Here is a 13,527-nt window from a genome sequence, read left to right as displayed (position 1 = left end):
ACAGTATTTTTTCTTATTTTCACTTCTCTTTCTCTCCTTTCTTCTTGTGACTGTGCTGGTTTTGTTTTGGTATCCCTTCCACACCCTTTTCTGCACATCACCTTTTCTTTCTGTTGTGGCTCCATCCCATTTTTTTTTACCTTACCATTTGGTTCTCCTCTTTTTTTCCATACTTTTGATACAATCCATTGCATGTGTCTCCTTTTTTTTTTCTCTTTTCTTTATTTCCTTTGCCTTTTTCTTTTCCTTTCTCCCAAACTTTTTCCTTTTCACAGCATTGGAACACGGGAGGTAGTCACCCAGAAGAACTTGAGCGGCCTGGTGCCCATCCGAGACTTAAGACTAGACCCCAGCCTCCTCTGTTCCATCCCTTTGTTAGCTCTGAGCCCCAATTTACTGATTGTGTGGCTCTTCCTGAGCATAGCCTACCTGGTGACCAAATTGCGTTGCAAATGAGTATCCTTGCGAAAAGTCAGTACTAAGTCACAAGAGAAACAAAAGTGCCAGAGTATGTCCAGCCATCTGTGTCCCTAACTGGACAGAAGGAATGTGTCAAAGCGTGGTCTGCCAAGAAATATTTCATGCCTTACAGTTTGATGTTCTGTTGTTCTGAACTGTAAATACCCATCAAATTATTTCACCAAGAGGACTCGTTCGTTTAAATTCCATCGAGTTTTCAGAGCTTGTAACACATTCTGACAGTGCCCTGTCGCTGCATTGTTTAGCTGGCCTGGAGTTACTTGTACCAAATCTCTCACCTTCTGATGTACAAATCTTCATTACCTGTATATCTCCTGTGCCCTGTTTCCAAGAGAAGGGGTTCTGTCTGAAGAGAGTTTGTGTATTTGATACTATTCTTTAATGTACCGCTAACCTTTCCTTTCCTTTTGAAGAGAAATGAAAAGGATAGATGCTTTATAACCGGCTCATCTAGATCTACCTATTTAATAGGACATGTACTTTCTGCTTTCATTTCAAAGCGTAGTCCCTGAACTCACAGTAGCAAACACTTTGCAGAATCGTAACATTCCTCTCTTGTGTTTATGATTTCCAGTCTGAGATGACACAACGCTGTGACTGCAGTAGCACGTTGTACCAAGTCAGGCACATTAAAATAACATGCTGCATGTGACTTTTGACCTACTCTTTGAGATCTTTAGGGATCACTAAACTGATTACAGAAATTAGTGCGTATAGTAACAAAAGGCTGTTAAATACATTTATTTTTCATGAAGCAGTATTTTTCATTTTAAAAATTGCATCTTGAAATACAGATTAAAGTCCAGACATCTTTTCTCTCTGCCAAATCAAATGCGGTTAATAATGATCATTTAGAAAATCAAAGAAAAATGAACCAAAACTGGAGGCCTAACCTTTGGGCACTTGTGATAGATGGAACCATGCTTGGATTTGTGCTGTTAGCACTCTTCACATAATGTGGCAATGCCCAGAAAATGGAATGGTTCTTAACCTTAACTTTCACATTTGGCAGAAGAGTAATTGAACGTGTGTAATGGTAACAATAAATTAGGTGGAAATGCCATAGATTCTGTATAAGAAATACTCAGTGGCTTCTCTGTTTTCCAGTTCAAACTATGCCATGCTTCTGGTTTTGACCGCCAGCTGGTTCCCCATGCACAGTATTTTATGAAAGTGGATTTCTTTTTACCAGTCTAGAAAAATCAGAGTGAATTTACAGAATCTGTCTTTTCCAGAAACTTTACACACATGCATACACACAAACCCAATCCACCACAAAATCTGCCCTCTCTGTTCCTCCCTCAAGATATCAAGAACTTACTCTGGGACTTCTCTGGTTTGACATCAGACTCTAGGAATGGTAGAAGTGGTTAGCAGTGAATGACAAACGCTGAACTCAGGATTCTAAGACTGTTCTCCTCCTCATACCCTGGGAGGCCCTTCTTTTCCTAGACCCCCTGAGCACTGCAGGAGCCCTAGGGCAGGGTTCCTACCTGTAGGGGAAGCCAGTCTTCTCACAAGTGCCGTGTGGCCACCGCGTCTCTGAGGTGGCCGTTCTGTGGCATAGCTCCTGACACCCTTCAGTAGGGAGTCTCACCGGATGCCCAGTGATAGGTGGTGTTAAGTTGTAGCAACACAACACTCGTCACTGTCTGATCCGTGATTTTTGAGAGGCATGTTCACCTCCTGCCTCCTTCACTTTGGGGCGCATGCATCAGCACCCGAAGACTGTTTAAGATCCTTTATTTGAAAGGGAGAAAGTAGAGTTCACAGGCCCTTTCAGCTCCTGTTCCACAGCCTCCCAGTCCCTGCTCTGGTTCAAGTGCCCCTGAAGCCCCTCGGTGGTGACACGTGCTCGTGCCCACCTCCAGGCCTGGCAGAGACTATGCACCGATGAGGGTGGCCCTTTGACTATAGACAGTGTGCCCCCCGCCGCTCCCCGGGCTTGTGGGCATTTCTGTCCCAGTCCCTCGAGACTCCTCCTGGGACCACCTCTCCACCCCCAGCAAAGGGAGGGCATGGCCACTAGAGAGGCCCCTCTGAGGAGGTCTCGTGGACGCCACAGCCTGCTCCTCGCTGCCATGGTGCCAGCCAGGCCTTCCTGCCCTGTGTAGATTTGGCTGCTAGATTGACAGAGAAATAAGTTGGAAAAGAGAGAAGATAAAGTTCTTTGTTTTTCTCTTCAGGGGCTGAGCCAAAAGGCAGTCATTCTAGATGTCCGGTCATGAGGGCAGCACAAGAAAGAACACCAGGAGATCAGCCTAGACTCTGATTGTTGTTGCCACCTTTCTTCAGACCGTCTGAGGAAAGAGACTCAGTATGCTCACCCTTTGTGCTGAGTTTTAGCATCACTAAGGCTTTTTACTTAGGAAATAAGACTAAATATATATCTGAAAATCTTATCTGCTTTAGTGAAAAATAGGCTGGATGAAACAAACATAGGAAGGATGAATCACCAAAGAGGAGTCTGGTATTTGGTGATGGTTTTCAGGCTGCTGCTGAGGTGATGCTAGCAGCAGGTGGGACATTGTCAGTGGCCACCAACACTAGATATTCAGGATCACTGAGATCCCAGTGTATCCACATGAGTTCTAAAGTGGAAGATCCACACCAGAAAGGGAGAATCAGAGGAGTCCTCAAAATTAGTTGTCATCTGGGTTTCCATTCTAGTTTCTCATTCAAAAAAATGGATGTCCTTGAAAAGAAATAATTTACCTATAGAATAAAAAAAAATCATGGAGCTTTGAAATAGTTAAACCCCTCTTTCTAAAATCTATCCAAGACCTTTTCAATGGGTGCTATTGACACCCAAGAACTATGCAGCCGATGTGGTGGATAGAAGTGTTCTATCTTAGGACAGCAGGCTGGCCCCTGTGGCAGGAAACACCAGTTAGGACACACCCTCTCCCCTCTGCACACTTCAGTCTCAAGCCCTAGCACCAAGCTCCTGCAAATAAGTCATGGCAGCATTGGGGTGCCATCAGCCTCAGCAGTCAGATTTTGTAAATTCAAAAACATTTGAAGGAAAGTAAGTACAATTTGCTTTAAAAACTAAATCACATGGAAAGAGTAATCTTGATTACAATGTCGTGTATCACCTATTCAGTCAGTTAAACCCATAATTAGCTTCTTTACCATGTGTAAATAAAAGATAACAGCAAAGTTGACAGATGATTCTTCTGTGCTCCTCAAAGCAGTTTGGCATTTACTAGTGATAGATGGCCTTTTAAAAGTGTGTACATTTCTATATAAATAGAGAAACCATATCTGAAATAGTTTGATAACAGGAGAGCTTCCAAAGATAAAGTCAGACTAACTGTGCATAGGAACCTATAGCTTCTGCTTTACATGAGATTATATTTTTATCTGATTACTGGATGCTAGACAAACATGATCATCCTTTACCCTACAGGGTTCCCTGTTCATATGGCCTAGGCATTCAGCTCCAATGACACCTGTCTCACTGAGGGCTTGAGGCTCTGGTGACAAGAAAGCCTAGCTGAGTTACTAAATTACTTAATAACAAGCAGGTGGATACTTTTCTAAAATACCTGAGCTTACCTTTTGAATAAAATTACTGTCGTACCAAAAATATTTTACATGTTGTTGATAATGAGACTGTCATTTTCACTTTAAAAGGCTTGAGCAATTGCCACTGATATTTTTTTAAAATGCATGACATAATGGTCTTCATACAATTTGAAATATTTTTTTTAACTCACTCTTTCTTGGTAACTCCAAATTTTACATCTCATAATGGGGATTTTTGTACTAAATTTGATAACTAGTCGATTTAATTGCTAGTCTAAGAATAATATAAAAATGTAAAGTTCTGTGCTTATAGGAAGTCATTTATATTTAGAGTCGCTTTTGCCTGTTAATTTAATGTCTACAGCAGATCATTTCCCAGAGAACTCCCCTGATGCTCTCACTTGGGAATGTGAGGCCTGCCTGATGGCTCATCCTCCTGTTCAGCATTTGCTGTGCCTGCTGGGTTGCCATGACAACCCTCCATCCAGTACAGCTGGGGATGATGCCTGATGCCGATAGGGGGTTCTCTAGGGAAGGGCACCTGTGGGCTCTCACTGGCTTAGTGGCCTGCCTATGAGAGGTGACCACAGTGAGGACAGCCCACCTGGAGAAGACTGCCATGGGGAGATCTCACTGGGCTCACTCCTTCATGATTGTTCTAGCCCAGACAGCTGTGCAGACTCACCGTGCCACCATTGCATGGGCTCACTGTTGCTTTGCACCCAGGACAGCTATCTCCTCAGTGGGGATGGCATGTTAGAGCAGCCTTCTCAGCCAGATGGCTTTGCTACATTCTGAATTCTGCAAGGAAAATGAATTTTGAATTTGAGGTGATTAATAGCCATTGCTACTACAGAAAAATGCAGCTCCTGAAAGCTTTGGTAAGAGTAGCACTATTTCTCATTCTATTCAATTTGCGACGCCACAGAACCTTTGAACTGCTAGTTATGATAGAATTCTCAGATTACTAGACATGACATTCATGGAAACCTTCCACTTAAAAACAGAAGTTTGCTTCTACTTAGATATAGTGCTGCCTCTGGAAATGCCAGACTCGCAATCCCATCCAGCATGTGTCCATGTCTGTGTTTTTCTTAGTTGCCTTCCTCGTTCAGAAGCCTGCCATCTTGCGTGCGTATTGTTGTAAATGAGTCCGGCACCCATTAGAATTAATCAACCTTTTTTTTAATGCTATGAAAATAATCAACTCATTTCATCTTAGTTTAAGTCTTTTCTTTTTTCCTTTTTTACTGCTGTCATTTCTTGTGCTTGTTTTTTCCCCAGTGAGGGTTGTCGAAGAGAAAATACAATGAAGAATGTTGGAAGTCGCAAATATGCATTTAATTCCCTGCAGCTGAAGGCTTTCCCCAAGCATTACAGGCCTCCCGAAGGGACTTACGGAAAAGTTGAAACATGAACACACGGTTCCTCTAATTAGCTGTTACATACTAAATGTGGGTACCCTCTAGTGTCATATATGAATTCTTCAAGAAGACCTGAAGGATTGGTTTTTATTTTTGTGTTTTAAAAAAAATTCACTAAAAAGTCTATGGAGCATGTTTTTTCCCACTGGAATTAATAGGAGGTGATGTTTGGCTCAGTAGTGTGGATTGTAGCGACTGCCCATTTAAATAGCCTCAGCCATAACCACACAGATATCATTGATAGTTCCCTGTATGAATCAAGCTAGATATGTCTGAAATGCTAAAAGACTTTTTAAAATGCCCACTTAGGCAGCTGCACACCTAACGTATTTTTCTACTGAGTAACTCAAAATTGAGCATTGAATTACAGTCTACTTTTAAAAACTCTGAATGTAAAACAGTAAATAATATATTAAATTATTGGATCCTGGGCAGACCAATAGATGTTAAATGTTAACTCAAGCTTTGGGAAAGAAGCCAGCTCTAGCTCGTGCAGTGAGAGCAAATGGTTCCAATGAATTGTCCCATCTGTAACGGCACAGGTGAAATCAGAAGGTGAAGTGAGGGTCACTAAATAATGCCTGAGATCAGACTTCACTGGAAGGTAGTCTCTGCATAGTGGCTCCCACAGCTCTGCCCCTGATGCCTTGTAGAACAGGGTGTGTGCTGGAGAATGTGAAGCCAGCTGTCCTGTTCTCTTCAGCTCTGGGGCTGGTCCTGCACACGCCCCCTCCTTCCATCACTCCAGAACCCCGCTCACTCATGAGGTGTCTGCTGCCTCTCAGATAGCAATGGGGGATTTTTGTGTGTGTAGGTGCTGGAAGCCTAAATATTTTCAGAACAGATGTCCTTTCGTGGGTTTCCCAATTTATTGTCTTCTAGAAGACAATGCAATCATGTTGAATTGTCTGATGAAAGTGTCTCTTAGGTTTGCAGTACTTGTTACAGTCCTCTTCACATTCTCTTATGTAAGATGACTATTGAGAAAGTTGGATTTATCTCCTACAGTGAGATTTTGAAAGGGATTAATGGGCCATAAAACTTAGGAATTTCATAGAAAATTATGTCTGGTCATCTATTATAAGATGATGATGAGTCTTATCTGCACATAGCAGAGATTTTTTTTTCTTAGTTTATATGTTTATCAGTTGTTTATCATGATGATTATGTTTACATGTTATTTAAAAGGCTGTAAAAGAAATCTATGTGGCACATACCCATGATGCTGATCCTAATGATTTAGGAAATTCCTACATCTAAATTTGAGGTATTATTCGTGGGCTCCTTTAGAAATGCCCCTTGGAAACATGTAATGTATGTGGGCTGCTGAGGCCCAGGCAAAGCCACCCACCGGCAGGGACCCAGAGGGGTAGGCGCAGGTGAGGGTGGAACTGTATGGATGACCCTCCAGGCCCTACCTTCTCAGACAGAGCCTACTTCTCCTGATGCCTGGTTGGGTGTGAGAGGATATGGAGGACGCAGCAGGGAGTGATGGCACAGCTCACACATCTCCCACGGCTGGCTCACTGTGGAGAGTGCGCGCAGACACTGCTGTCCACCACCCCGCTGCAGAGGTGGCAGCAGCTGGTATCACCTTCTGCTGTGTCAGACCCCGCTCAAAGACAGTTTCCAGTATGGCTGATTGGGCCTCTCACCACTCCCCCATTTCATTTAATTTGTAATTTCTCTAGCATCTACCTATTTCCGTCTTTTCTCGTTTTAACATCACTACCTTTAAAAAATTCCCTTGTCTTTTTAAATTAAATGTTACCCATATTGTTTCCAGAATTTTATTTTATTTTATTTTATTTTTGGTCTGAAGAGCATTAAGTACCTGCATTTATCAAAAGGGAATACAGCAAATGTTGAGTCATCTGTTAGCAATTCTGCATGTGGCACCATTATGTGAATTATTTTAACGACTTTGGCTTCATGTTAAGGATCACCATAAAACTCTAAGACTTGGCTAATCGTGTAGAAAATGTGGAGGCGTCAGTATTCCATGTGAGCGCTCGGCCGGGCTGCGGCGAGAGAGCCTGGCTCAGCCTCCCGGTGGCCTCACGCCCTCCGCGCTTGCTCTGCGCCAGGGCTCCTGCCCGCCGGGGTGGCCGGGGCTCCTCCCGTGGGCCCAGAGCCTTGAGCTTCGGTTGCACAAGGAAAGCCGCTTCACAGGTTCCGGCCAGTGTTCCTGAGAAGGCCCCTCCTTTCAAAAGAAACGTGGAGACCCACTAGGAACGTGGGACGTGACGTGGATTCTGTGTAAGCACGTGCAGCACAGTTGCCTTTGGTTTCCTTTAAAAATGTACAAATATTGTATAATACAGTTTTGTCCCCACACAATTGTATTTGCCAAGCTTAGTGCATTCAAGTACTTTTATTTATTTGTTTTGGGTGGGCAGTATTAATATATATAAACATATAGTTACTGTTTTATATATTCTTAGCTCATTCAAAGCCATGTATGCTGTAAATGTGCTAGTCTTTAGAATGACAAATAATAAATAACTGACAAGAACATTAAACTTGGTGTTGCCTGATTCATCCCGTTCCAATCAGTAGGAGGACTAGTGGTATGGCCGCAGCGGGCCGGGCCACCTCAGTGGCATTGCATCGAGCGCTCGGGAGTTTGTAAGCATGAGACCATGACAGACTTCTGTTTTATAACCTTGTTCCCGTTTAATTTGAAGCAGAGGGGCAGTAGGGGTGGGATCAAGAGCGTGGACTTCGGCTTCGGATAGAGCCAGCTCCAGTCCTGTGCTGCCACTCACTGGCTGGTGACTGAACAAGTTGCTTGCCCTCTCTGAGCCTTGGTTTTCTCACGTGCAAAGCATGGACCCAACAGTATGTTCTTCGTAACATGCTTGTAAGGTGCCCTGGCATTAAATGTTCTTCAGTGTAGCTGTTGTTACCGTCCCACGTCCATTAAGAGGGATTGCGTCTTCTCTGTGGGTTGCCTGGTCATCTGTTTTGTGTGATTTGCTTAAAATGTAGTTCCATTAATGGTTGGCTTGTTGTAACAAGGACTGCATCTTGTACCTTTGCACCTTTTTCTCAGCCATGTGAGCAATGATTTCCTTTGGATGAATTCCTGGCAGCAGACATTTAGAATTAAAAGATCACTTAAATTTTTTAACATTTTTGAATTTTTACTATTACTGAAGTGCTCCCAGAAAATTAACCTACCACCTATTAACACATGCCTTTTTTCCTTTATTCTCAACTTCTGTTTGATGACTATGAAAATTGAACATCTTTTATACTTTTAGTGATATTTCTACTTTTGTGGTTTCATTGGAGTGTTGGTCTTTTTCATGTGCCTTGTTTCTAATATATATTAACTCCTCTGTCGTATGTAGCAGTTTTTAAAAACCTTCTCATTTGTCTTTGGTTTTGTTTATAGTAGGGAGTAAGAGAACTTTTAAAGTTTTTATGTAATTAAATATGCTTGTCTTTTTCTTTTTGGTGCTTGTTCTGAAATCCAGTCCTGGCTTCACCACTGAAGGTGACAGACTGGGCACCCGTCCCTTGTCCTTGAGATGGATGAGGTGCTGTGCACTCAGTGAAGGACCACACTAGCCTGTGCCACCCTGGATAGAAAGCTCCCTCCCCATTGCTAAGATCTGGCAAGTGGGAAGTAACTTTGTCTTATTTTTATCATAGCTGTCAGTCTCCAAGCTTTGACAGATTCCTGAGAGCATAGGATCAGAATATTCACATTACAAATTCCCCCTTGGACTCCTCTTATATCTCAGCGCTATCTTTGTGATGATTCCTTCCTGCACCAGGCTCTTTGGTGGGCCGTTTCCGCAGTCCAGGCAGGTCTGAATTCAAATATAGACCTCTGCGGTATTTTCACGCTCTGTTGTATCATTTAATGACAAGCTGGTACAGGTTAAAGAGGATAGGAAACTTGCTTATGTTTCCACTCCTGGGAAGACGATGTCCGCATCAGAGAGACAAATTTAGAAAGAAAGCATTTCACTGCTACGTACCCCTTGCTGCTCACCCCTCTCTCGGCTTCCATGCCCTCACTTTGTCTCCTTGTTGTCCTCCACCCACCACTAACATTTTGGTGTTCCCCATGTTTCTGTCCATAACTCTCCATCTCCTTTCAAATGCTCTTCCTGAAAAGTCTTAATCACTCCTATGGAATAAATTGCCACTTATTTGCTAATGATTCCCAGATTTCTAGGTCCTCCCCAGACTCTAGGTCCATATCCATCTACAGACCCAGCCACCTCCTAGTCATTCTACTTGTCTATCTTGGGGTCTCATAGCCTATCACAAAGTCATGCTTTCTCTCCAAGCTGGCTGAGCCATCCTCTATTAAATGACCCTACCCTCCACCCAGTGGTCATCTTTTCTCTTGCCATCCACATCTCATCAGCTACTAAGATCTGTATCTCATTACCCCTTCAGCCTATCCCATAATTCACCCCCACACTCACAGCCCTAGTCCATGTCTTGTCCCCACCACCCCCTCAGCCTTCTCACTGCTCCTTAAATGCCCATCTCAGGCCTGCCCTCCTCTATGATTTCTCTCCATAGAATGAGTTGGTCCCTTAAAAAAAAGTATTTTTCCTCATTTCCATTTTGAGTATAACTATCATATTGTGTATCTCCTACCCATCATATTACGTTTTACTTTGTCCAGCATGTTATTTTGTGTCTTCGACAGCAAACATAATGCCTGTCACTCAAAAACGTTTACTGAATGAAAGGATAACTTTTGGGAGGGAGGTGTTCAATTGAAATTTTTCTTATTTTACCACTAGACCATTGTTGCTTTTGTCTCTCTGTATAATCCGTCATTCTAAACAATGACAAGGAGCCAAAACTAACTGTCTCAAAGGAGAAAGCAAACAAGAGCAGCAGGGTGTGGCAAGCACCAGGATGGTAGTTTTCTCTCCTAGGGTAAGCGGTAAGCAGCAGGGTCTCTGAGGAAAGCCCAGTATCATAGCGGGTTCACACAATGTCCTTTTGATCTAGATGGTAGTGACATGATGATTTACTTTATAGTTATTTGTTAACATTATACACCCTGTGCACCTTTCTATATGGCTGTTATATTTAACAAAAATTAAATGTTAACCCATCATTATTCAATCAATAATCTGTGAAGAGAATTAAGAATATAGTTCTATTTATAATAGTATAAAAAAGGAATAAGAGGGATCCCTGGGTGGCGCAGCGGTTTGGCGCCTGCCTTTGGCCCAGGGCGTGATCCTGGAGACCCGGGATCGAATCCCACGTCGGGCTCCCGGTGCATGGAGCCTGCTTCTCCCTCTGCCTGTGTCTCTGCCTCTCTCTCTCTCTCTGTGACTATCATAAATAAATAAAAATTAAAAAAAAAAAAGGAATAAGATACTTGGAATTAACCGCATCAAGGGGGCAAAAGTCTTACACTGAAAACTACAAAATGTTGTAGAAAGAAGACACCAATAAATGGAAAGACATTCATGTGAATGGACTGAGAGATTTCGTATTGTTAAGATGCCAATACTTTCCAAGGTGATGTACAGATTCAGTGTACTCCCTATCAAAATTCCAGTGGTGTCTTTTGCGGAGATAGGGAAATGCATCCTAAAATTCATCTGGCATCTCAAGGGACCTAGAGTAGCCAAAACCCTCAAAAAATAAACAGTTGGAGGTTGCACACTTCTTGATTTCCAAACTTATTACAAAGCTATAGTAATCAAAATAGTGTGGCACTGACATAAAGACAGACATATAGACCGACAGAAAAGAACAAAGGGCCCAGAAGTAAACCCTAGCATATGTGGTCACGTGATTTTCATCAAGGACACCAAGATCATTTAATGAGCAAAGGGCAATATTTTCAACAAATGGTATTGGGAAAACTGGATATCCCCGTCAAAAGAGTGAAATTGGACCTTACACTATGTACAGAATTAACTCCAACTTGATCAAAGACCTAAATGTAAGAACTAAAACTGTACAACTCCTAGAAGAAAATTCAGGGGAAGAACTTCATTGGATCGGTCAATCATTTGTTGGATATGACACCAAAAGGACAAGCAACAAAAAGTAAAAACAGATACACTGGACTGCATCAGAATTTAAAACAGCAATGGTGAACATAATCAACAGAGTGAAAAGAAATGGGAAAAAGTGCAGATGGTCTCCACTAAGGAGTTAATATCCAGCATATACTCAGAACCCCTAGAGCCCCACAACAGAAGAGCAGACAGCCCTATTTTACAAGGGGCAGAACTTTGAATAGACATTTCTCCAAAGAAGGTTTATAAAAAGCCAACAAACACATGAAATGATGCTCAACATCAGTACAACAGTGGTTGCCAGGGGTTGGGGGTACAGGGTAATGGGGAGTTGGTTAATGGGTGTACAGTTTCTGTTTCACAAGATGAATGAGCTCCAGAGATTGGCTGCCTAACAAGGTAAATGTACTTAACACTATTGAACTATATACTTAAAAATACTTAAGATTGTATGCTTTATGTATATTTTACCACAGATAAAATTTTAAATAGTTACTAATAAAGGTATCATAAGTTTCAAAGTGGATCACAGACCTATATGTAAATTAAAACTATAAAATTTTTACATGAAAACAAGAATAAATTTCTGTAAGTTTGAATTAGGTAATGATTTTTTTTAGACATACCAAAAGGAAAAAGATAAATTGGAATTTATCAAAATAATTGTGCTTCAAAAGACAGCAAGCATCAAGAGAATGAAGACAGATCACCTTTGGGAGAAAAACATATGCCAATCATTTGTCTTTAAAGAACTTGTATACACAATATATAAAGTATTCTTATAACACAGTAATAAAGACAGCTTGGAGCACCTGGGTGCTCAGAGGTTGAGCATCTGCCTTTGGCTCAGGTCCTGGGCCTGGGGTCCTGGCATCGAGTCTCCCATAAGGCTCCTTGCAAGGAGCCTGCTTCCCTCTCTGCCTATGTCTCTGCCTCTCTGTGTCTCTCATGAATAAATAAAATCTTTAAAAAACTCCATTGAAAAATGGACAAAGGACTTGAATAGACTTTTCTCCAAAGATCTACATAAGGCCAGAAAGCACATGGAAGCATGTTCAACCTCAGTAGCCATTAGTGAAATGCTGATCAAAATCCCAATCAGTTACCAGGTCATACCTAGTAGAATGTTTATAATCAAACAGATGAAAAACAACTGTGGCTGATGTGGACAAATTAAAATCCTCATGTTGTTGGTGGGAATGTAAAATGATGTAGTCACTGTGGAAAAGTTTGGCAGTTCATCAGAATGCTAAACATGGAGTTGTTATACCATTGTTAGGTGTATACCCTGGAGAAATGAAACATATCCATGCAAAACTTGTTCGTGAATGTTTGTAGCATACTCTTAATACCCAAAAGTGCAAACAACTCAAAGTCCCTCAACTGATAAATAGATCCATAAAATATGGCATATCTGTACTATGGAATTAGTATTCAGCAATAAAAAGGAACGGACAGATGCTATGTATGGATGAAACTTGAAAACACGGTAAGTAAAAGCCAGTCACAAAAGGCCACATATAATTCCATTTTTGTGAAACGTCCAGAATGTGCAAATCTATAGACACAGAAAGTGTATTAACTGTTGCTGGGAACTGGAGGGAAAGGAGGGATGGGAGGAGTAACTGCTAATGGATATGGGTTTCCCTTGAGAATGTTCTGGAATTAGTGGTGATGGTTGCACAAACTTGTTACTAAAAAAAAAAAAATTGTATGCTGTAAGTGTGAATCTTATGGAATGTGAATTTCTCCAAATGAAGCTGTCAATAAAGCTATTACTAAAAAACAGAGGGTTCTATAAAATAAATTTAGTGTTTCTTACCAAAGTTCTTTTAATAAAAGTTGGAGCACTTAAATAGATATACAAGAGTTACTGGGGGAAAAAAACCCCACAACAACAACCCATCATTTTCCCTTTCCCAGTGAGAAGCCGTATACATACACACACACACACACGAGCCCAGTGACACTGCAACAAGGACCAGTGTGCAGTCCTCACTTTAGGTGAACCTTTTAAAAAAGCATTTGAGCTACAGAACACCTTGACTGCTTATACTCCAAAGAACCGTGGC

At 41.7% G+C, this 13,527-nt stretch overlaps 1 protein-coding gene across 23 annotated transcripts in view; it reads left to right on the top strand.

Moving 5' to 3' along the window:
* The window catches only part of INPP4A (inositol polyphosphate-4-phosphatase type I A), a 134,893-nt gene extending 126,936 nt beyond the window's left edge, over nucleotides 1-7,957 (top strand). For 15 of the 23 annotated variants that reach the window (XM_072768045.1, XM_072768046.1, XM_072768035.1 and 12 more), the window contains one exon: nucleotides 276-835. In XM_072768045.1, coding sequence (XP_072624146.1) covers nucleotides 276-456 — 181 coding nt within the window. In that variant the 3' untranslated portion in view covers nucleotides 457-835. Of the gene's footprint in view, nucleotides 1-275; nucleotides 836-2,666 lie in introns of those variants that run through there. The other 8 variants (XM_072768057.1, XM_072768049.1, XM_072768056.1 and 5 more) reach the window with 2 other exon arrangements.
* Nucleotides 7,958-13,527: the final 5,570 nt, after the last annotated feature.

The sequence above is a fragment of the Canis lupus genome, chromosome 11, assembly GCF_048164855.1.
Source record: "Canis lupus baileyi chromosome 11, mCanLup2.hap1, whole genome shotgun sequence".
NCBI lineage: Eukaryota > Metazoa > Chordata > Mammalia > Carnivora > Canidae > Canis > Canis lupus.
This window is presented reverse-complemented; position numbering and strand designations above follow the sequence as displayed.